This window comes from Lissotriton vulgaris, chromosome 4_1 (assembly GCF_964263255.1).
Source record: "Lissotriton vulgaris chromosome 4_1, aLisVul1.2, whole genome shotgun sequence".
Taxonomy (NCBI): Eukaryota; Metazoa; Chordata; class Amphibia; order Caudata; family Salamandridae; genus Lissotriton; species Lissotriton vulgaris.
Window position 1 is genome coordinate 500,355,932 of NC_141691.1, and position 25,575 is coordinate 500,381,506.

Below are 25,575 nucleotides of genomic sequence, written 5' to 3' on the forward strand. Positions count from 1 at the left end.
AGAGAACTGTAAGCGTACACAAAGTCATGTGACCATAAAAGGAGAGTTTTGAGTGGTTCATAATACTTCCTATTCCAACTGTTGAAAGACCCCTCTCATTTTGATCATTCTACTTCGACTTTCCCAGGAAAAACATCTGTTCTGTGGAGCTGTAGTCTTTTACAACCAAACTCTAAAATGGCTGCTCTTTTAGAGACTTCATCAGTACATTCCTCTAAGGAAGATTTTGTTACTGAGTCACCTCAGAAAAAGTTAAAAGAAGCTTTCATTTGGAAGTTTTCTTCATTTCCGGAGGGACAGAAAAAGGTGAATGTACCGAAAGTAACATGCAAGATATGTGAGGTTACACTTTCCAGGGTTGACCTCACTAAAAAGTACTCTTTCGGGACAGCCTCATTGGTTCGCCATGTCAAAAATGTGCATCCAAATAATTATAGAAGGATGGCAACACCAAGGTTCCAGGAAAACCCTCAACATGCAGTTCCTTCTACCTCAACTGCACCACCACCTCCTCTGAGCTGTCCACATCCTATTATTGTGCCTCAGTTTGCAGATCTTACAATTCATTGTAAATTTTGCAGAGAACTCCTTTGTTACGTTGAGCAGTCTGTTCACCTCATTGTGAAGAGCAAAGAAGAGCACCGCTGCCCAAAACAATAATATTTTTTTTATTTTTTCTTCCTGTTCCACAGTTTTTTTGTTTCCACTTTCATTTTTTTGGTTTTAAAAAAAACAAATAAAAACTTGCTGAAAAAATACAAAAAAAATAGAAAACTAAAAAGAAATAAAAACTACCTCCACTGGCTTAAAAAAGAACTATATTTCTATATTAGTGTGTAAAACTTTGTCAGAATGAATGTGTAGTGCATAAATGAACAAATGAATTAGAAGTGTATGGTGAATATGAAAGTGTAAAACTATGAGAGTGCTACAGCATAAATGTACAAGGTGTTTACCTATACTATACTGTAGTACCTCCGAAGCACTTCAATGTAACACATTCATAGAAATATGTCAGAAGTCTATACTTCAATTTGCACTGCTAGTGAAACTGCCTGGGTGAATTTGTATGTGTTAGGAGCGAATTTACAACACCCTTGAGCCTCTTTTACACATCTTTTCCGTCACTTTTGTGATGCAGCTGTGTTGCAAAAGATGTACCATAGTACCAGATATTTACAATGTGATGCATATGGAAGGGATCAAAAAGTTTTGGGAGGAACCCTTTTTAGGAAAAGGAAATGGGTTTGTATTCAACAAAAAACAAGAGTCTCTTTTCCTTGTTTTATAAGGAAAAAATCTGGAAGAAATATGTAAGGTGCATCAGATTCTAAAGCCCTGTGCCAGAAAGAGACTTTCCTGTGCAGAGAGGGGGGGAGGGAGTGGAGGTGTTCTAGCATAGGAACACCTCCTAAAAGTGACTGAGTGAAATCTATATTATTTCATTCAGTCACTTTTAGTCCTATGCTACGTCAAAACCCTGCACCTGCTTGAAACAGGTGTAAGGATTGACACAGCTTTACGAGCATAGAACCCCAAGAGCATTGCTGGAGCAGCGTTGCACTTGGAACGCAAGTCAAGCAATGCACCACCTTCACAACACAAATACATCACATATCTGTGCCGTTTTTGCTCCATAATACACTACATTGTAAATACGGTGCACCGATTGTGCTGATATCACAGTGCACAATAACTGCAATATCTCTGGGAATGTACCACTTATTGTACATCTGCTGATTACTGTTTCAATGTAGTGAATGGATTACCACACACTGATCAATGAGTCACTACAAAACTATACCAGGAATGACAGAGTGTTTGCTGGAAGTGTAAGGAGACTGGGAATTCAAAATATTTTTTTTTAGTTTCAAGTTCAAATTTATTGAAGAAAAAGAGTAAAACATACAAAGAAATGAACGGCGTATAAGAAAAATACACTATATGAAGAAATGTTATACATTATAAAACAAATTACTTACTGTTAGACCTGACATCATTGGCTTGAGTCTCTCCTCCATTTTTTCTGTTTTGCCTCCACTGTTTTACGATGTTTTGCTGGTATATGCTTTGGGCGCGGTGTCACTGCTGATCAGTGCCACAGCGCAAGTGCTCCCTATGTTAAATTGATGTATCTATTGTATCCATGTTTGGCTTATTTGGTTTACTGTCAGTCCCTAGTCTAGTGCACCAGGAGTGCCGGGGCTTGTAAATACAAATGCCGCCCGTGGGCTTGCAGCACGTGTTGTGCCACCCACAGGAGCGGCCTCGTAAAAGAATGCCCACGGGTCGGTCATTGCGAGACCCACGTGCAGCCTAGTGCTGTCACGCAGGCTGCGCAAGTATACCTAGTTGCCAGCCCCTCAAACCTTCCCTTGACTTCATGTTAGTCACCCCTATGGTAGGCCCACGGGCAGGGTGCATTGTAAGTATAAGGTAGGACACGCCTGACCAAGTTGGCATGTCCTAATAGTGAATTACCGCCATCTTCGTTCTTCACTATTGCGAGGTAGCCTGCTCTCCATTGGGTAGAATGGGCCGCCGGGATTATTAACGCTATGATCCTAGCTGGCTCGGGGAGCATGGTGCAATGTCGAGTTTGGTATCCCTGAACTCGGGGTTTGATTACGCATCCGTTGGTGTGGATGGTTTTTGGACTCTGGGTTCGAAAATAGCACTTTTAGAAAGTGTCTATTTTCTTGTCTAACCATTTCTGGTTTCTGCTGGTCTTGCGTGTGTGTGACAGGAGCTGGGTGGCTCCACAGGTCTGGATGAGTCAGTGTGGGATGAGTGGGACATTTGCGTTGAGAGTAGGGGGAGAGTAGTTGCTGATAGCCTGCCCTGCCTGATACTATGCTGGCTCCACCTCCTGGAGACGTTATCAAATGTAGAGCAATTGCCAATAATAGGTCTATTAAAGAAGGGCTGGGAGGTGAATGAGACCAAGAAGGTGATAGGGAACCTAAAAATATGTTGGAAACAGAAAAAGGAATTTGGGTGTGAAGAATTTTATTAATTTGGAACCAAACCAAATGCCAAAAATGGGAGAGGGAAGGACATTCAAAAAGCATATGTTTTAAATCAGCTAAATTACTATTGCATGACCAACAGGCAGAGGAAAGGTCTGCAGAAAAAGAGGCTAATTTCAGAGGTGTAAAAAGAAGGCGTTTGTAAATAAAATAAAGAGTTTGAGAGATATTAGCTGCTCTTGATGTTTTATGTATTTTCAACCATAATTTGTCCCAAAAAGGAATCGGGAGATCTTTTTCCCAGGCCAGTTCAGATTTCCCTTTGGCCCTATCAGAGGAGAAAAACAAAATTCTTTACAGAGAAGAAGCCAACGTAGTAGTAGATAGTAGAGAAAAAAGAGCAGAAGATCTAGGGGGTATAACAGGATCCTTAGGTAGGGAGAGAAGATATTGCAGGAGAGGAGGAAGGAGGGAGTCATATTGGGGTTTACAGGACAAAGGTAAAGAAAATCATTGTTGAAGATCAGAAAAGGATAAAGGAGAGTTATTTGAAACTAGCTGTGAAATCCAGATTAAACCGTGAAGTCTCCAGGTTTTCCAGTAGAGGGTACGACCTTTAATACGCAACAGGTGATTATGCCAGATAGATTGCTGGTCTAATGAAGAAGAATAGGGATTAAAAGACGGAAGAAGAGGAGACAAGATCTTACGTGAGTGGGAAATCACCTGAGATCTAAAGGAAGAAATAGTATTAGTAAAGGCAAGAGATTCATCAAAATTAAAAGGAGTTATAAAGTACTTCTCAATATCCAACCAAATAGGAGGATGAAGACACTGATCAGGAGAAAGTCAACGAGAAGATTGTCTCAGAGAAAAAGCATGATGATATGATTTAGGAAATTTGAGACCACCAGAAAGTTTATCCGCTTTAAGGGCATTAAGAGCTATTCGGGGAGATTTGTTTTTCCAAAGGAATTTGGTTACTAAAGAGTCAATTTTCTTAAAATAGAAACCAGGAATGTGAACCGGAATCATAGATAAAAGGTAGAGGATAAGTGGAGAAAGCATCATCTTGATAGAGTCCAATCAACCCCACCTAGAGAGAAATAGAGGATGCCAACGATCGATAGACACAGATAAAGTTTTGGGAAGGTGATCAAAGTTTTCTTTCAAAGTTTCAGAAATAGTGGGGGACAACCATAAACCTAGATATTTGATTTTAGAAGTTTTCCAAGAAAAACCAGTAGAAAGAAAATCCTGCTTCAAACAATGAATGTTTTGTGGAAGAACTTCACATTTATCGGAGTTTAGACGATATCTGGATAATTGAGATAAAGAAAAGCTGGAAGAGATGTGGAAGGGTTTGAACAGTATAAGAGAATATCATCTGCATAAACAGATAATTTAACATGCAAAGAGTGAAGTTTAAAACCAGTAATGTTATCATCTAACCAAAGTTTCGTTAAAAAAGGCTGTAAACGGGTTATAAAAAGAAGAGGCGATAATGGACAACCTTGACAAATTCCTCTAAAAAGGGGAAAATAATCTGAAGTCTTCCCATTAACAAAAATAGACGCTTTAGGGTTAGAATATAATCAGGAAATAAAAGAAATTAATTTAGTAGGGAGTCCAATCCATTTCAGTACCTTAAACATAAAGTCCCAACCAATTCGATCAAATGCTTTTTCAGCATCAAGTGCTATTGCAGCAATAGGATACTCCAGAGAGGACGCTTTACTTAAAATATTAAAGAAAACGCTGAAATTATCTGAAATAAACGACCTTTAATGAAACTTGACTGTTCTGGACCAATATGTCGGGTAAAACAGAATCAAGACGAAGGGCAAGAATCTTTGCAAACATTTTATAATCTAAATTAACTAAAGATATTGGGCAATAATTTTTACCTAAAGAGAGATCTTTATTGTCTTTGGGAATTAAACAAACTACAGCTTCCTGAAAAGAGCCTGAAGAGGAACCATCCTTAACAAAAGCACTGAAAAAATGACAAGAGCCGTGGGAGTAAGAGAGACGCAAAGTGAGCATAAAATTCAATAGTAAAACCGTCTGGCCCAGGTGCTTTACCTCTTTTCAATTTTGATATAGCATGGTAGATTTCAGAAAGAGTGATATCTGCTTCCAAGGAGGCAAAGTCAATGTCATGTTCAGGAGGAGAGTGTATTGAATGGAATAAAGAGGAAAGCGCATCCGAGGAAGGTTGTTGTTCAGGCGTGTATATGGTTTTATTAAAAGTAACAAATTCATTTAGGATATCACCATCCTTGAATAACGAATCACCAAGATTGTTACGAATGGATTCAATTTTAGTTCTTTCACGGCGAACCTTTCGATAATTAGCAAGTAATTTACCCATCTTATTCTGGCCGCCATAATAACGAGCACTGCTTTTTAAAAGATAAGAGGATGCAGTCTCTGTGGAAGATTTATTAAAATAAATTTTGGCATCAAGAAGATCTTTTAATGTTGCCTCAGAATTAGATAGGTAATAGCAGTATTCAAATCATTTAATCTTAGCTAACAACTGAGCGTTTTTGAATTCAAATATTTTCTTTTTCCGCGAAACAAAACTTATAATAAAACCTCTAGCTGCTGTTTTAAATGAATCCCAAACCATCACTGGAGAATTGCGAATGCATTTTGGAATTAGAGAATTTAACAGAGGAAGGTCTTTCTAAAATAGGGTCGAGAATCTGATTACAGTCACCTCCAAAAATAAAATAATCTTCATCAAACATAATGAGCTTATCAGAGATCTGGTTCCAAAAAACATTATCAACATGCACAGGTGCATATACATTAAACAATATCAAAGGTATTTGATCAATAAGCAATTTAACAATGACCCAACGACCACCAGGATCATGTTCCTGATGTACCACTGAAAGCTGGTGTTTTTTGTGACATAATATAGATGTGCCATTTTTCTTTCCCAAAGCTGGGGAAGAAAAAACATGTCCAACCAAACTTCTTTGCAATTTAGCTGCCTCAAGATCTGATAAGTTGGTTTCCTGAATGAAGGCAATATCTGTATTCAATCTAGCTAAGTGTGGTAATACACGTTGTCTTTTGATAGGGTTGTTAACTCCTTTAACATTCAAAGTTACTACTCTAAGCAGAAATGATTAAAGAGAACATGCACAAACGGTATAAAGGCAATAAAATAGTATCTATCTAATATAACTTGAACAAACATTGTATAAGTGATAAAAGATTTTAAATTTGCAATGTTTAAAAGAAGAAGAACGGAGGAGAGAAAATGACAGGAAAGATGCAAAGATAAAAGATGGAAAAAGCAATTAAAAGAAAAGTACTGTAAAATACAGAGCAGTAGATAAGAAGAAGAAGGAAGGAAGAAAACAGGTGTGAAAGGGAGAAACTGAGGTAAGAGGAGACAGAAAACGAAAATACCAAACAAAATTAACAATTGATAATGAAAAAATATGTCGAAAAAATACATCACAAACCAACAATAAGACTGGAGGTGGTGGAACCACATGAGGACTGTTCCCATGAGGCACAGGTTCAGACTGATTTGCATATAGCCATGTCTGAACTGGGGTGGCAGAGTGGGCTAAAGAAGGGTGATGGATTAAACCCAGATCTTTTGACTGGGTGTGAGTGTTAGATTGATTCAGATGCTCCGTCCCTCACCACTACCCCCTTTTGGAGCCACATGAGGAAGGCAGCACATCGGACCGGAGACTCCACAAGGACGTGGCAGAAGGAAGCACGCTTCCAGGTAGAACATAAAAGACATAAAACGAGGGTCCACGAAACCGCATCTAACAAGGGGAATCAAAAGGAGAGAACTTTAACCACTAAAATTATAACTAAAATTACAACAAAACAGAGCACATACTACTATATAAACGTCAGGGAAGGTAAGGTAACAAACAATCATTTTAATAGGACATCATTTCAATACATAAAACCAAGTCTTCCAGGGTTCCTGAATGAGGAATATCCATTGAAGCAGGTCTACAGGAATCCAGAAATCGTTGAAGCAGAGCCGGATCTTCATAATTCGTCGTTCTGTTGTTATAACACACTTTAAAGAGGCAAGGATGGAAAAAGCCATAACGAGTATTTAAGGAGCGAAGGGCAGGTCTCATCTCTAAAAATTTATTTTGGGCGATCTGCAGTGGCTTTGGCATAGTCTTGAGCAAAGAAAAGATTAGAACCATTCCAAATGATCTTCCCTTTCTGCTTGGCGGCATGAAGGACTTTAAGAAGATCTGTGTACTCCAGAAAATATAGAATAATGCCTCTAGGCTTTACTGAGGAAGTTGATGAGACAGATGGGCGAGATGATGGTCCTAGACGATGGGCCCTTTGAATATTTAAAGGGGGGGAAGAAGGAAGACCAAGAAGTGTGGGTAGAAAGGATTGGAAAAAGGAAATGGGATTGGATCCCTCAAGGCCTTCCACAAGTCCATAAATGCAAAGATTATTGCGTCTGTTCCTGTTTTAAAAATTCTCAACTTGCTGCTTAAGGTTGGCAATTTCTTTATGAACAAAGGGAATTTGGTTGATAACTGGTTGAGCAGAAGCGAATTGTCTTTCAAGAGTATCCACCCTTTGTTCATTGTGAGACCAATTGACTTCAAGGCTTTGAAGCCGATAATTTGTTTCAGTCATGTAAGGCTTAAGGGCACAAATCTCCTCCAATAAAAGTTCCATAGAGATAGAGGAAGCTGAGTTGGTGGAAGAAGGAGGATTTGTTTTGACTCTTTTCCCTGACGTGGGAATAGATGAGGAAGAAGCCTTGACTGAAGATTTTGATGCAGTACGAGAAGAAGGGGAAGAGGCGCATTTTACATTCTGTAAGTCAATTTGTGTGTTATCAATGGAATCCTGAAGAACACTGAAAGGATTAGCGTCCTCCAAAGGTGAATTAGTCTCAATCCGTTGCTGGATGGCATTCCGAATAGTGTGTGACGACGCCATGGCTAGTTTAAAGAAACTCTAAAGAGCCTATTATCTCAATAAACAGAAGAAAACTGCTGACTGTATAGACTGGTAATTAAACAGTGCGTTACTTCAAGAATAGCGGCAAAGGAAAGCAGTGTGAAAATAAGATTGTCAATAAGCAGCAGAAATCAAGAATAGTGTCCTCTTCTCAAACAGCAAGTGCCCGTAAAAACATGTGAAGAATAACAACAAGAACATCAGGTGAGTAAAGCATGCAGACATCAACCAGGACAAAGTTGTGAGGAGCAGAGGTTCATCCGTAAAAAATATTCTCCCAAATTATATGCATGGCGAGTAGGAGGAATAAAAGTTGCTTGAGGTAAGGCAGAGGCAGATTGCAGTGAATTATAGAGACCACAAAATGGCAGCTGTAGTAATGATGTGCCAAACAATTCCATTTACTGGCGTCTCTGCAGCACTTTGGGAGGACTGTGGGAAAGTAATCAAGCTTTGATGAGTAGAAGTGCTCTCTCCTAATAAAAGTTCTACCATTTCTGGAGTGCCTGAAAGAAAAAGGGAAACATCACGGCAAATGCCCAGCGGTAATTTCAAAATGGCGGACGCGCCTCAGAAGCACTCCGCCAGACGAGAAATGAAAGTTCAGAGAGAAGCGGAACACTCTGCGGCTTCAAAATTACATTTCCCAATGCCGCTAATGTTCCGCCGGTATTACCCGTGATTCCAAGGGCCGGACCACAAGGCGAAGACCCCGAGCAGCTCCCATCCCGTCACTCCTCGACGGAGCTCCCGTGATCCACGGCCATCTTCTTTGGCGCCGTAGCCACACCCCTCGGGAATTCAAACTATAAAAGGTAAATTTGCAGGTGCATAGAACAGTACATGCATAGCAAATAGGAGTTTGAAGCAGTCCATATACTAAGGCCTACTTTGCTCCTTAATTACTTGGGTACTGACTGCATGATTACAGTTCTGAAAAGAGAGTGCATGACTGAATTTATAAGAGCTTCAGTTTTACCACAGTACATATATAAGGAAATACTGCTGAATGGCTCACTACAATATTGAAACAGTAGAGTGAGAGTGATTGTGAAAGTCTAATGATACAGACTGGACAATTGAATGTATAAAAAACAAATGTGCAGCTACATAGAAGAGTGCATGCATACTCTATAAAGGTTTAAAGCAGTACATGGCCTAAGGCCTACAACACCATGATTACTTGAGTACTGACTGGATAATTACAGTTCTGCAAGGAGAGTGTCTGTCTGAATTTAGAAGAGCTTCATTTTTAGCACAGTGCATACATAAGCATTCCGCTGAATACTTCACTACAATACTGAATCAACAATCACAAAGAGTTTTCTGGAAGTGTAAGAATATAGAATGGATAATAAAAGCTATAAAAGACATGTTTCCCATGAATAGAAGACTGCATGCATAGCGTATAGGAGTTTGAAGCAGTCCATGCCCTAAGACCCACTTTGCACCATGACTACTTGGGTGATGGCTGAATTATTACAATTCTGCAAGGAGAGTGTCTGGCGAAATGTACAGCAGCTTCACTTTTAGAACAGTGTATACATAAACACATACTGCTGAATGGCTCACTGCAATACTAAAATATCAGTAACAAAATGTTTGGAGGAAGTGTAAATATACAGACTAGACAATTGAAAGTCTAAAAGCCAAGTCTACAGGTGCATAGAAAAGGGCATTTATTATTTAATAACCTTCCCAAAGCCCCAACCGCCAGCACACCTTTCCGAGGATAGGATTATGATTTACAAATGCTAGCATTTTTTAAATTAAGAACCATAAAAATAACAAATATTAAACCTTTTTTTTCTTCTAATGATAACGATATTTTTTTATACGTCTTCTATTTAGATGCTTTTAATCTGCTCTATCTGCTTCCTAATCTGAGGTAACACAGGTGACATCATTGTGAAAGGTTCAAATATATTTATTTAATCAGGCAGACACTATGCATTCCTTCTCAAAAATATAAAAGCCATTCATTTACCCCCAAATCGTTTTTTAATAACATTTTAGAAACACAGCACAGATCCTATGTACAAGCATTCCATGTCTCTACTGAAACTTCTCAATTTTACATAATACAATTCCTCTATACAGCAAAATCTTTTTACCAAGCATTATCAAAAAACATGACACAAACCAACAAGAAAGAAGCTCTATCTGCTTCCTAATCTGAGGTAACGCAGGTGACATCATTGTGAAAGGTTCAAATATATTTATTTAATCAGGCAGACACTATGCATTCCTTCTCAACAATATAAAAGCCATTCATTTACCCCCAAATCGTTTTTTTAATAACATTTTAGAAACACAGCACAGGTCCTATGTACAAGCATCCCATGTCACTACTGAAACTTCTCAATTTTACATAATACAATTCCTCTATACAGCAAAATCTTTTTACCAAGCATTATCAAAAACATGACACAAACCAACAAGAAAGAAGCTCTATCTGCTTCCAAATCTGAGGTAATGCAGGTGACATGATTGTGAAAGGTTCAAATATATTTATTTAATCAGGCAGACACTATGCATTCCTTCTCAAAAATATAAAAGCCATTCATTTACCCCCAAATCGTTTTTTTAATAACATTTTAGAAACACAGCACAGGTTCTATGTACAAGCATTCCATGTCACTACTGAAACTTCTCAATTTTACATAATACAATTCCTCTATACAGCAAAATCTTTTTACCAAGCATTTTCAAAAAACATGACACAAACCAACAAGAAAGAAACTCTATCTGCTTCCTAATCTGAGGTAACGCAGGTGACATCATTGTGAAAGGTTCAAATATATTTATTTAATCAGGCAGACACTATGCATACCTTCTCAAAAATATCAAAAAGCCATTCATTTACCCCAAAATCGTTTTTTTAATAACATTTTAGAAACACAGCACAGGTCCCATGTACAAGCATTCCATGTCACTACTGAAACTTCTCAATTTTACATAATACAATTCCTCTATGCAGCAAAATCTTTTTACCAAGCATTATCAAAAAACATGACACAAAGCAACATTAAAAAAACCACAATCTGCTTCCAAATCTTCTCCATAGAGCATACAAGTCTCTATCTAAATTAAATGAATCATTACTCACCTTTACAAATGCTTTGGGAGATTGAGAACAGTGTCAGACACACACATCAATTTTTTTTAGCAGAGAAAAAGGTATGCACTCCAGACACTGCAACCAAGACTGGCACAGAAAACCTTTAATTCTACACACATATGCCTCATTTCAATTAATTAAGACTCTTCCCTCACTATTTTCAAACCAACACCCTTTCCCCCTCAGCCCTTTCTACCCGTTACCATAGCAACTCCCTCCTCACTGAACTCTCAGGTTCAAAAGTTTATTCTACAATGTTGCAAATGAACTCAGCAAGAATGTTTGACCTCTCAATACACCAGCTTTTCCAGTGCAATGTTTCTTTAAATGACTTTTTCTTAACCATTCAAATTGCTTCTTTCACACAACACAACCATGCACCCTAACTTTCAGTTTTGAACTATCTGAATCCACCAATCATTGCTTGTGATTCAAGAGCAGTGAAACTCCACAGTTATTTTCTTGTAAACTCCTACTGTTCCAATTGCCATTTCATTCCCACACTTCATCTGACTGCACCAGAACCTTCTCTCACCATGTATTCTGTCTGGATTATTGGACATGGCTACATCCACTGGGCTCAAAGGTATGCAGCTATCAGAAATTTTCACAACCTTGATTTACCAAATGTGGACATCAAGTGGATTGGCCAGAGAGGATTGAGATGTCACCAATTGATACCATTGGTGAAAACCTTTTTGCATCTGCCACACCCTGACCTCTTAATTGTGCACTGTGGTGGAAATGACTTGGGCACTTTGACTGGGGTAGGTCTGGAAATGCTTTTAAAGGACACCTTTGGTCAATTGATGACACTTTTTCCACAAACTGCCTTGGTATATTCCAATATATGTCAAAGACAGAAATGGAAGTGGTCCAACCAAATTTGTCCACAATTTGAGAAAGCACGGAAACATGTGAATAAATCTGTTTCTGCTTACATGAGAGACTATGGAATGGGTTCAATATACAACAATAACTTGTGTTACAACATGCAAGATATCCACAGAGGAGATGGTGTGCACTTCTCAGATGAGGGGAATAGAATATTCCTCCTGAACTTAAAACTGTGCATTGGAACCTACTTGTAGGTACCTAAATCAGCCACAGAACCCAAAAGCTCTTTTCAGAGCTACCCTACGTCTGATCACTGAAAATGATTATCTTACTCTAACCTTTTTCACTATTTTTCACCAAAGTACGCTCTCCGGTACGCTCCCCGGTGCGCGTACCGGGCGCTCCCCCCGCAAAATTTTTAAAAACATTTCATATATGTACCTCCGAAACTCCCCTCAGAAAACCTAGAGGGTCAGGGGGTATCTACCGTGCCCCCTTTTACCCATTCCCAACGTTGTTTGTCCTCCATCTTGTGTCTCAATTCTACCGAAACACAAAATGGCGGACTACCGTAGCGCTTCCGATGCGCGTACCGGAGCGCGTACCGGAGCGCGCACTGGAGGCACTTTCACCAAATATAGAATAGGCCCTACTACATACCAGTCCCTACCATTTTCCCAAATTTGGTGGATTTCCATTGAGCCATTTAGGCTGTAGCCCTGTCTAAATATCCTGAGGTAAATTACATGACAAAAACACATATGAAAGTGTTAGAATTTACAACCAATTAAAATGTTACTTTTATTTTGTACTTTTATGTGCTGACATTTGATTGGTTATGTACATGAATATATATGAAAAATGAGAGGGAAACACAGCCATTTTGACTAGTACTACCTGAGGTACATTTGGAAAGAATTTTCACTGAAAACTTCAACTGCTTTGACAAAGGGAAGTTGTTAATTTGGAAGGGGAACTATGTTGTGCACTTTAAGTTAATGTGGGAAAACGTTTTCTGATAGTTATATACTATCCCTCTGTAATAGTTATAGATTAGGATAGGCTTCTTTGTTATAGTTATGGATTGAGTTAGGCTTCTCTGGTATAATTATGAATTTACTTAGGCTTCATCACATGCCCTTTTTAATAGTTCTACTTCCTGCCTGAAACCATACACTGCCCAAAAATTACTTCACTGTTAAAAACTCAGAAGTACCTGTCTGAACTTAAACCCAACAGTACCCTAACTCTACTGATATATTTGCAATTTACAGAAAGAAAATGGAAGGAAAAGAACAATCCAATATTATTTATTTCGAAGTAAAGGTTGAGAACAATTCAGAAGAAAAAAAAGATGTCTTGGATTTCATGGATGACTCTCTGGACCAACAATTAATTGACTGTTTGCAAAAAATAGAATCATGCAATGAAAATTATGAGGAAATTCCAGACAATCTAATGTTGGAAGTTTTATTAAATTTTGAAAAATCAGAAGAATAAATGTATATTTAATAATCATAAATAGTTTGAGACATTATTCATTTTTATATGTAAATCATGAAGTAGTACCAAAATGATTATAATATAAAGTGAGACTTATAGTATACTGTTCAACTTTTTTGTGTTACATAATAAGTTTGCTCATAGTTACTTCCTTTCTCCCACTATATTATCTCCAATGTGTATTTTACATCTCTTTTTCATCATAAGGGAGCAGGATAGACTACCCATGAACCCCTAGGCCTTCTCAGGGAGTGCTTAAAGGATCTGTTTCTGCTTTCCTGACAGACTATGGTATGGATTCCATATACCACAATAACTTCTGTAACAACATGCAAGATATCTACAGAGGAGACGGTGTACATTAAATTTAAGACTCTGCATTGGTTCCCACACAACACAACAACACAACTCTATTCAGAGCTACCCTACCTCTAAGCACCTTAAATTATTATTTTACTGTTTCACTGGGTTTTCCCCATGGTACGCTCCCCGGTGCGCGTACCGGGCGCTCCCCCTGCGAAAATCGAAAAAAAAAATCTTTTTTTTTGCCCCGCGGGGCCCTTTTATGGCCCCCACATCAAACCTAGGGGGTCAGGAGGGGTCTACTCTGCCCCCTTTTGGTCATTTCCCCCTTTGTTTTTTCCACCTCTTGTGTCTCGATCCTACCGAGACACAAGATGGCGGCCGCTCCGGACTGTTTGGAATGTTGACAGACACCCGAGAGCCAATCAGCTTTCCGCTTGCAAACTCGCGTAGCGCGCTGGTGCGCGTACCGGGGCGCGCTTATAGATATATATATTTTTTTGAACCTACATTACTCAAAATCCACTGGAGCACATATCTTGAGACATAGCAAAGGCACATCGGGCTACCAGTCCCTACAATTTTGCCAAGTTTGGTGGAAAGCCATTCAGCCGTTCGGGCAAAAAGTGAGTTTGACCGCCCTATGGAAATTAACATGGGGAAAACACTTTTTGGGACCCCCCTTTTATCTCGGCCCCCGCTTGACGAATCCCCCCCAAACTTTCAGGGAAGGAGCGGAGCGCCACCAGGCAAATTTGAGGAAATTTCCAGGCAGATTCATCAACCGGCGCCAAAGTTATTCGCAATAGAATGTTGCGAATTCCCTATTCAAAATAATGATCTAGAGCATGGGTACTCACAAACTTTCACTCGGGGGCCAAATTTACAGTGTGGTTTGTGTCCGAGGGCTGCACCGGTGGGGGCAGGGTCAGTGGGGGAGGGGGTGGGGCTAGAGCCAAAAAAACTGTGGCCATGAGGTTGAACACAGGTCCCTGCAGCAGACGCCTTTGTCCACTGAGCTACCAGACCAGGCATACACACCTCTTTCTCCCTCTCCCTCCCTCTATCCCTCTCTCTCTGCCTCCCTCCCTCTATCTCCCTCCCCGGTCTCTCTGTCTCACTCACTCTGACTTGATCACCCCTCTCCTCTCCTTCCTCTACCTCCTCTCTCCTCTCTCCCTACCCTCACCCCCTCTCCCTCACCCCTCACCTTCCCTATTCCATCTCCTCACTCCCCTTCCCTCACCCTCACCCTCACTCCCCCTCTCTTCCCTCTCTCCCTCCCTCACCTCCCCTTCCCTCCCCCTCCCTCCCTCCCCTTCCTTCACTCCTCTTCCCTTCCTTCACATCCCTCCCCTTCCCTCACTCCCTTCCCTCACTCCCCTTCGCTCCCTCCCCTTCCCTCCCTCCCTTTCCCTCCCCTTCCCTCACTCCCCTTCCTCACCCCCTCCCCTCACTCCCTTCCCTCACTCACTTCCCTCATTCCCTTCCCTCCCTCACTCCCCTTCCCTCACTCCCTCCCTCACTCCCTCCCTCACTTCCTCCCCTCCCCTTCCGTCACCCCATCCCTCACTCCCTCCCCTTCCCTCATTCCCTTCCCTCCCTCACCTTCCCTTACCCCCTCGCTCACCCCCTCCCTCACTCCCTCCCCTTTCCTCACTCCCTTCCCTCACTCCCCTTCCCGCACTCCCTCCCCTTCCCTCACTCCCCTCCCCTTCCCTCACTCCCCTTTCCTCACTCCCTCCCCTTCCCTCACTCCCTCCCTCCCCTTCCCTCACTCCCTCACTCCCCTTCCCTTCCCTCACTCCCTTCCCTTCCCTCACTCCATCTCCCTCACTCCATCTCCCTCGGTCGCCTCCTCCCTTTCTCTGTCTCCATTTCTCGATCTCCCTTTCCCTCCCTCTCCCTCTGTCTTCCCTCTCTTTCCCTCCCTCCCTCTGTCTCTGTCCCTCTACCTCCCTCTGTCACCCTCTGTCATCTCACCCTGCCTGTGTGTCACGGGCTGAGACAGCTTCCCCAGCCAGCTTCCCCAGCGTGCACAGACACACAGCCCCCACCCGGGCACTTCACAGCACTTCACAGGTCTTTAAAAAGACCATTTGCATGTGCATTCTCCTCCTCATTGCGCCCGTGCAGCTCCACTCTGGCGTTGCTGGATTGAATAGGCCGGCCCCCACAGAGCAGCAGAGTGTTTGCAGACACTCTTTAAAAACACGGGTAGGATGTCTCATGGTCCGCGGGCCACCACGGTAGGCTTGCCGGGCCGCCACCGGCCCGCGGGCTGTACTATGAGTACCCATGATCTAGATTATAGATTGAAAGCGGTAGAGGGTGAAAAATAGGGTAGTGCTTTGGATATGCTGCATTAGAAGAAAAGTAACAAATAAGTAAAAGTAATAAATATATGGATCCAAAAGTAAAACAGATATAGATCCAGACGTACATGGAAGATATATATATTCATAAAGGAAGGTAGTATATGTAGATTAAAGATGCATTAAATAAACTCTGACTTTCAAGTGTTGTTGTACTTAAAATTACTTTTATTTATATATATATATTTTTGTAGATCTATAGTGAAGCAATTGTAGATAAATAGTTATGATAAAAAAGATTTACATAAACCTAATCATAATGTTAGTTATGTACAGTTCGGTACTGTAAATGACTTATTTACATTTTTTAAATCATGGTGTGCTACCTTGTTGCAAATTGAATACAAACTCCAGCATGGTAAATGATGCACCTCTGTGTCTGGTACCTCACCTTTGCAAATCTTTTCAGATTTGGTCGACAGGGAAACATGGAAGGTCTAGCTTCCCTTAAACTTTTTTAAATAGTGATACTGTGTTACATATCAAACAAATTAGTGTTCCTCCTTATGTGCGGTAATATAAACCACTGTCATCCATTTGTGTTTGGTTTATACTTTTTCAGGTAGTACCTCACTTTTATGCCACAAGCCCTACCAAAACACTAAATTTACAATGTATGAATTCTACCGTACTGGTAGAACTTTTGTATTTGTTAATCCCATTTGTGGAGGTAAAAAGCTTTTTATCAGGATTGAAGCTAAGCCCTCGCAAATGCATTGATTTGTACACCTACATTTAAACTAGGTATGCCACTTTATGAATAGAGCCCAAAGTGGGCAAGTTCAACACTATACCACTTCTCCCTGTTCCAGCCTAGAATGCCTCCAGCAATGTTGGTTGCAAAGTCTTTATTTTCTTATTTTTATACTAGGATCAGCAGTGACTGAAATCAGTTACTGTAAGAACAAAAATGGATATTTCATCTTCGGTACACTTCCACCCACTACCACAGTTCAGACCCCTTTTCACAGTTCCCGAGCCATTAGCTCAGGGTCCACCTGTGAAGCTACTGCCCTGGGTCCTCTTGATCTGTTGACTTGCTATGTGCAAAAACACACATTGCTTACACAGCAAATAGGAAAGAATATTAAGTACCTCAGGTTTGTCTACCATAAATACAATAAACACCTAATAAAAAAATAATAAGAAATAAAAAAAACTGCAAATAGTTCCTGAAAAATTGGATAGTGCTGGGTTCCTGCAAAGGGGCGAGAGCGGTCAGAACAGAGCCTAGATGTCTGAGAAAACAATCCTAGATCCAATGGGGATACCGCAGGTAGCTGGAGGGCTGTGTTTGGTTTGAGAAGGGACTAGGGTGGGAGGTGACTTCGGATCAGCTTTTTATTAATCAATTTCCCTACACACAGCCAAGAGTTGTCATGTTGGAAATATTGGATATGTACAATCACCAGTCAGAGCAGATATGATCGTTTCAATGTAATATATGCATCCAGAAATGTATTGACACAACAACGTATTTTTTTATATTAAAATTATATTTTGTATGTACAGACGTATATACATAAGTCTCCATAAATTCTAAAATATAAATTAGGGTGGCTATATACAATATGTACAATCAGTGGCACTACACAGATAAAGATCAAATGCAGGACTCCACATACTTGACTGCTTCTCAGACACTCGTGTGCATGCCTTGCTGGTAACACCACAATGTATACATGACAAATTTACAAAGGAGCATTTATGTTATGTGCCATGTGGCTGACATGTGCGCCCTCAAGGTATGGGAGAACACTATTCTAGACTTGCCAACGGATGAAATCAGAAAGAACTGGCTTCCTCACTTGAACACCACCTCTCTCCAAGCAATGTTTCATTTGGGGTGTTTTGCCTGCTCTAAAGGAAGACTTTTATATTCTACAGATTGCGTCTTCGTGGTCTTTATCTGCAAGTTCTGCCCTCTTTAGGAATTAAATATCACTGCTTCCCATTGGAAGTTTTTACCTGCAATACATGAGCATATGAGCCATTCGCTGTCACTATCAACCCTCAAACTCATGCACACAAATGAATAAAATATGAATATGGAAACAAGACCCGTATTTGTCACATTGTGTTCATTTACAATTCTACATCTGACACAAGAGCCTGTGAGTGCTATGACAACAGAAGACAGACCCTTTGGCTCTACTGGCCCATGATTTGAAACCTGGGATTAAACATGGCTGCCAATGCAGGGATCGCTCTCCTTTACAGCCTGTTCTGAGATGGATGCTTCCCCTAGCAAACTAGACACTCCTGCCCTGACTTACATGTCGGCAGAAAACACATCACAAATGTCAGACATCCACACGTGGGATTAGGAGTGGTCTTTACTGCCCTCTTTTTGGACCCATCACATTTGTCCAGCTTTTAGAGTTATGGCACAGCTGAGTTCAGTTCAGGCATCTGTATGTTGTAGACGAGTGGCAAGCAAAAGATGTCTCCTGGGCAACTCCTGTCAGAGTGGAGAGCTTTGATTCGCTGGCCAATTCCTCTGCCTCGTCCTCCTCTGCTTCCTCTTCATCCCAGTCTTCATCCTCAGAGTCAGACTCTTCATAAAAGTTGATGGTGGCTTGCACGGGGAAATTCTTCAACATCATCTCTCCATTGTGGTACAAATAATCAAATGTCTTGGATTTGGGCCAGAAAAGTCTGTAAAATAAAGAAAGGATCGTTATGGACATGCAGTTTTTAGAATAAAATGCAATGATAGTGCTCACATCATGGTTGAGGAAATATAAACATTGTACAGTGTACAAGGGAGAGGTGTGGTGAAACGGTCAGAGCGACTGACGCTGGGATCTGGGGATCACGGTTCGATCCCTGGCGCCGGCGGCATGTTAGCCCAGCACCATGTGACTCTGGGCAATAGCTTGCCTAATCTTCCCGACGGCCCCCAGCGCCTGGAGACCCTTATTACGGGTGATTGTTCGCGCTTTACAAGTGTGGATTCTTATTATTACATTGTTTGTATGCACTACAAATCATCATGGAAGCATACAGGTTAATAAGGTGTGCAGCAATGCACCCTCAAGAAAACAACCAGGTGACAGGTCGAACTCTAGAAGGGACTGCTCATCATTTCAGTCTTCCAGGGTCAATAAAAACGTCATTAAGATGTGTTTTTTTCGAGCATCGTAAGACAATTATGTTTTGCTGTGTAGCTGACATAGTTATTATAGACCATGATGTACTGGTCTCATAATATCAGGTACATCTCTGCTCCAGGGGAGGCTAACACTATAAAGCAGCTGATGTAGGGGCCCTCGCACTGTCCTTGGCGTAGACATGGAGCACGTGTACGTTTCCACAGCGCAATGGGTTATGGCTGGGGTGATGTAGCGGCAGCCCATTACACATGAAAGAGGCCTGTGCTCGAAATATCCGCCTATTCAGCTGTATAAGCGTGAAAGTGTGTGGGCCTTATTTATGAAGGCCTTGCGCCGCCGGTGCGTCACTTTTAACATGGGAAAAAGTGACGCACCGGTGGCGCAAGGCCTTCATAAATAAGGCGTACTTTTCATGGGTGCGCCTGTACATGTCTGACGTGGGACTGTGTGACAGGACCATAGATGAAAGCAGAGCGAGATCATACTTCACCCGGGATATAGGCGCACAGACACTGGATACATACCTGACAGGGTGGTTGAAGAGCGGAAGCTCCTTGTTCTCTTGTGCACAGTCGTTGTCTGAGGGTCTGCTGTAGGGCTGCAAAACAAAGAGAAGCGGCCTATTAGCTATAGGAGAAGGGAACGCCATTCTTTCCATTCCGCAATGCACTCTTCATTATTTGACAAAACATTCTAACACACAGCAGTCCTGGTTAGAGGATACTCCCCAGACTGCCATTCCTGGTACCCCATGATCCTGTGCGGGGAAGGGCTTTGCTAAATATCACAATGAGCTATTTCAGGCAATTCTGTGCATCCTTGAATTAGAAAGAGGGGAGCAGTTCTCTGGGGGACCTGCCGGCACCAGCCCGATGGTAAGGTCTGCATTCTGGGGCACAGTCACAGGCGGGAATCCCTCGAGCACTCTGCCACCGGCGTGCATGGAATACGTACAGGATATGACAGATGAGTCCCACAGACCAGTGGGGGTTGTGCTGGGAGTGTTCCAGTCTCCCCATCAAGAGTTTTAATTGCCGCACGTGCTGTGCGTGGACTAAAGTCAGGGAGATGAGCAGGCAGCCCGGTCCTGCCTGACGCCGCTCGCCACAGGTGACATTCACACTCGCCCTCAGCCCATCCCTGCCTGACGCCGCTCGCCACAGGTGACATTCACACTCGCCACAGGTGACATTCACACTCGCCCTCAGCCCAGCCCTGCCTGACCTCACTCGCCACAGATGACAATCACACTCGCCCTCGGCCTCAGCCCGGCCCTGCATGACGCCGCTCGCCACAGGTGACAATCACACTCGCCCTCAGCCTCAGCCCGGTCCTGCCTGACGCCGCTCGCCACAGGTGACATTCACACTCGCCCTCAGCCCTGCCTGGCCTCACTCGCCACAGATGACAATCACACTCGCCCTCGGCCTCAGCCCGGTCCTGCCTGACGCCGCTCGCCACAGGTGACATTCACACTCGCCCTCAGCCCAGCCCTGCCTGGCCTCACTCGCCACAGATGACAATCACACTCGCCCTCGGCCTCAGCCCGGTCCTGCCTGACGCTGCTCGCCACAGGTGACATTCACACTCGCCCTCAGCCCAGCCCTGCCTGACCTAACTCGCCACAGATGACAATCACACTCGCCCTCGGCCTCAGCCCGGCCCTGCATGACGCCGCTCGCCACAGGTGACAATCACACTCGCCCTCGGCCTCAGCCCGGCCCTGCATGACGCCGCTCGCCACAGGTGACAATCACACTCGCCCTCGGCCTCAGCCCGGTCCTGCCTGACGCCGCTCGCCACAGGTGATATTCACACTCGCCCTCAGCCCAGCCCTGCCTGGCCTCACTCGCCACAGATGACAATCACACTCGCCCTCGGCCTCAGCCCGGTCCTGCCTGACGCCGCTCGCCACAGGTGACATTCACACTCGCCCTCAGCCCTGCCTGGCCTCACTCGCCACAGATGACAATCACACTCGCCCTCGGCCTCAGCCCGGTCCTGCCTGACGCCGCTCGCCACAGGTGACATTCACACTCGCCCTCAGCCCAGCCCTGCATGACCTCACTCGCCACAGATGACAATCACACTCGCCCTCGGCCTCAGCCCGGTCCTGCCTGACGCCGCTCGCCACAGGTGACATTTTTACACTCGCCCTCAGCCTAGCCCTGCCTGACCTCACTCGCCACAGATGACAATCACACTCGCCCTCGGCCCGACCCTGCTCGCCACATTGACATTCACACTCGCCCTCAGTCTGCTCCACCTAGAGTGAGAGGAGCCGGTCTGGGCCTGGCGCCCATCCAGGCAGGGGACTGGAGCGTGGGTGTGATTCTGCCTCTTCGGCCAGTGATGGGAACCATCTCGTGCTCGGCCGCCCTCTGCTGTGGCGTTCGGGAGATAAGCTGGTGTCACTTCTCACTTCACAACGTCACCTCCGCTGGTGTCACTCTGAACACCAACGAGAGGGTCACTTCTGCCGCCTCTGCTGGGCCTACAAGTGTGAACTCAACCATCTGTTTGCGATAGTTTGAATGTTGGCTCTTAGCACCCACTGTTATCTCAGAAGTGAGCGGCCTATATCTATATGTGGTTTAGGAAACCCATTCATGAACGGTTCAGCGTGTTTCATTTCTCTAGAAAGCCTTTTCGTAAAATGGACCGCCTTTTGAAACATCCTAATGCCATGCATCTATACTAGCGGGCAGACCCCACATATTGCAGTCACTAGAAAGCCCTGTTATCCTTTTAAAGGGAACTAAAAACAGGTTTAAATGAAGGGGGCATGCTCGTTAAGTGGACGCTTTCCGACAAAAAAGGTCAGCGTACTATGTCGAAGGCTGAACATCCACACGAAGAGAACAAGGCCAGTTAGAATTATGGCTTTTATGACTATATCCACCTAGATGGACTCCTGCCAACATCCAACTAAGTGTCAACGTAATGGATAAAAGCAACGCTCGCTATTTAAAGTGCTTAGAAACGGATAGAACTGCGTTGTATGAAATGCTAAATAAATGCCAATGTGTTGTTACACTGTTCTATGGATACTGCAGCTGCAGGCCCGGGTACTAGATTGTTCAGGCTGCAAATGGCCATGCATTCGAGTTTTAAACGTGTCTTCACTACATGGCCAAATGGTGTGATCCTGGGCAAATCCCCTATCTTCCAGTTCGTTTTAGGTAAGCCGTGCTACTTACTTGCGCGGTGCTGGATGAACACACCGCCCCCTCCCCATTCTGAATACGTAAAACAGAGCCCCATTCGCATATCAATTCGAAAAGAGACAGTCGTATTACCAGCATTTCAATAGGATCTCTTTACACTGCAGGACAAAAGAGGCCCGGGAGACTGTGGGGGCTCAGGGGGCTGCGGCACAATGGCTGTGTTTACTGTAAGCACGCACCTGCTAATTGCACACATTGAACTCTGCAGAAAGCACCTCAAACGTTCATAACAACGCCCTTCCTGCACTGCCGCATAATGAATGTACACAATGGGTGCATTCCCGACCCATACTTAGATTGTGTCTGGGCGCAACTAAAACATGCTGAAAGGAGCTATTCTACAGGACATCAAACTAACGGGCTTGGGTTAATAGAGCTGCCCCGCAAAGCAGCCGGTTGTTGCCCGGGAAGCCGAGACCCTTCCCTGGAGACAGTCTATCTTCAGAGGCCTCAGGCCCACGTCACTAAAGCGTTGGAAGGCCTGGCGCCTGGCCGACGTCGGAATAAGCTGCTCCAGCGTCAGATATAAGGATTGTCATTGGCAGAGGATATTTGGAATTAAAGGTCCTCTCCGTGTATATTTACGGTAGAACGGAAACAAATGCCCCCCCCCCCTTTATTTCCCCCCCAATGTTCCCCGGGCGTCTTTCCCTTGGTAGGCATAATGAGGTCGAATGGTGCTTTGACTAAGGAGAAACTAGGATGCCCACCCAACACCAAGCGCCTAGAGATAATTCCATCGTTTATGGGGTCTAGAAGGCCAGTTACAACTCGCGAAAATAAATTACCCATATGAGAAAATGAAGGATATGTACGGCATGTGGAATATACCATCAAACATCAGAATGCAAGCCCTCACTCCCAGAACACAGTGACCAGTTTCTGGCGTAGTATATATATATTATATGTGTGTGTGTATACATATACATATGTATATACACAAACACACACATATATATATATATATATAATATATATATATATATATATATATATATATATATATATATATATATATATATATATATATATATATATATATATATATACATATATATATATATATACACACACACAAATATATGTGTATATATATCTGCCTTAAGCCACCTAGGCCGAGAAACTGCTGCCTCAGACAGAGAACATCACTGTCGAGACCACTGCAGACCTCTGCGCTTTGCATCGTAGTGGACCTTTACCCTTGTAAACTGGCAGAACAATTGTCAATCAGATTACTTTCTACTCGTTCCTAACATGCTGTGTTTTCGCCTAATAGTGACTTGCAGGAGAGTCTAAAAATTGCAGCATAGATTGAGGTCTAGGATATTTCCTTTTTCTGTGTTTCACACCTACCCAGCTAGTGCAGTGCTGTTACCACTAGCTGTGGTGGAATGACGGTGTTTATAAGAATTTTACTAAACGTGTGTGTGTGGGGAAGCCCACGGAATGCAAAGAATGAACAACGAGGCTGTGCGGGATGTGGACACTTACGCATAATTGCTTTTTCCTCCTCTGGCTGGGGCTGTCGGAAGCTGTGATGAGCCAGGGTCTCCAGAAGAGGGCAGAGCTGGAAAGAAGCACAATTTGGTGTTAGAGAACCATATTTAACACGGAGCATCTCGATTGCTGTTTTTTTCAACTTCTATTGCGCGAACTCGACCCAGAGGTATTGGAACACTTTATATGAGCACCAGTTACATTACACAAGGTCACATGCATTCACATCACAGGGAGATGAAATAATTTGTTCAATTCACAACATGAAATCCCAGAATATTGAGCCTTAGCAGAGGCCTAGACTCCCCAGTCCCATAGTCTGCAGCTCTGGCTGTTTAACCACTTCCTTTCCTCCCACTTCAACCACGCAAGAGGTAAACATTCAATATTTTCTGGGGGTTGGTGGCAGTTGGCGGCTTCCTCGGAGAGGGTAACTTTGGACAAATGCAACAATGCTTGACAACAGTCGAAAAGCAAGTTGCCAGGCACGACCCCACAGATAAAAGGAGTAGTGGGGTTGTATAGAACACCCGCTCAGCCAAATTACTTCCATGACAGATCAGCTTTGAGAGGTCCGGCTTCAGGGCGCTTTCTTGGAGCGCAGGAACACGAGACAACCTCATTTTAAAATGAGTCCAAAACAATGACACCTTTTAAACCACTTACACTTTTCATAACTTTTGCCACCATCTCACACCTGGCTCCTAGCTGTCGGCCAGGCCGGTAAGTAGGTCCAATATTTCAAGCAAATTTACAGCCTTACCTCTGCCGCCTGGGCAGTTTTGAGAAGATAACTGCACCCCCTCTACCCCCGAACTCTCCGATTGGATCACAAGTTTGAACTGATGTAATGCAGACATTCCTGATCCGAAAAAAACACCTTTAAGAACACGCGATCTCTCGACCTGCCTCGTGCGAGGTATGAGTGAGCTAACCATGCGAGTGGCATTCTGGTACTTATAGTTGTGACACAATACATACAGGAATTAAAGCGCTCGAAGGGAAATGAAAAAAAAAGGTCGAGCTTCTCAAACACGATAGTGATGAGAAAAGCCGTTGTCATAGGCAACACACCCAGAACAAGAAAGTACTCCAGTGGGCCGTAAGCTTATATTTACCTTACTCGGTGCTCCTGGCCTTGGCGGCTGTACACGGGGCATCGCTGCCCGGGTGCCCCCACTGGTGGCTTGGCGCAGACAAGCTCCATCTTTGGCGTAGGAAGAGTTTGGCGGGCAGGGATGCGGAACCAGGACGGTGCAATACTCTGCCGCTAAAGCTCTGTCCCTCTCTCTGAAACTCTCGGCCTCTCCTTGCACGCCTTTTATAACCATCTGGGAGCGAGGACCATAAATTATCCCCTGCGGAGAGCGGGAGGGCCAAAGGGGGAGGGAATGTTTTCAGTCCCAGGATGCAAAATGGGTGTCCCAGTTGAGCAAACAGCGTCCCGGCAGGGGGGTGAGATTTCTGCAGCTCCAAGTGAAAAAGAAAACACAGGAGGGGAGAAGCGAGACACCATGCGTGAGAAAAGTCCCGAGGAGTGGGATGGGGGCACGAGGATAGGCAGGGGGTCCCTGCTAATGACAATTAATGATGGGCATTAGGCCGCGTTTGCTCGCAGTGATGGGAGCGGGGCAGCTG

The 25,575-nt window shown here is 43.3% G+C and overlaps 1 protein-coding gene across 1 annotated transcript; it reads right to left on the reverse strand.

Moving 5' to 3' along the window:
- Positions 1-18,154: 18,154 nt before the first annotated feature.
- RIPPLY1 (ripply transcriptional repressor 1) lies at positions 18,155-25,192 on the reverse strand. Its single transcript, XM_086966800.1, has 4 exons — positions 25,056-25,192; positions 23,932-24,007; positions 19,738-19,811; positions 18,155-18,755 (listed from the first exon to the last, which is right to left on the reverse strand). The coding sequence occupies exons 1-4, from the start codon at positions 25,142-25,144 to the stop codon at positions 18,497-18,499; spliced, it is 498 nt and encodes a 165-aa protein (XP_086822926.1). The 5' UTR covers positions 25,145-25,192; the 3' UTR covers positions 18,155-18,496.
- Between the last annotated feature and the right edge of the window lie 383 nt (positions 25,193-25,575).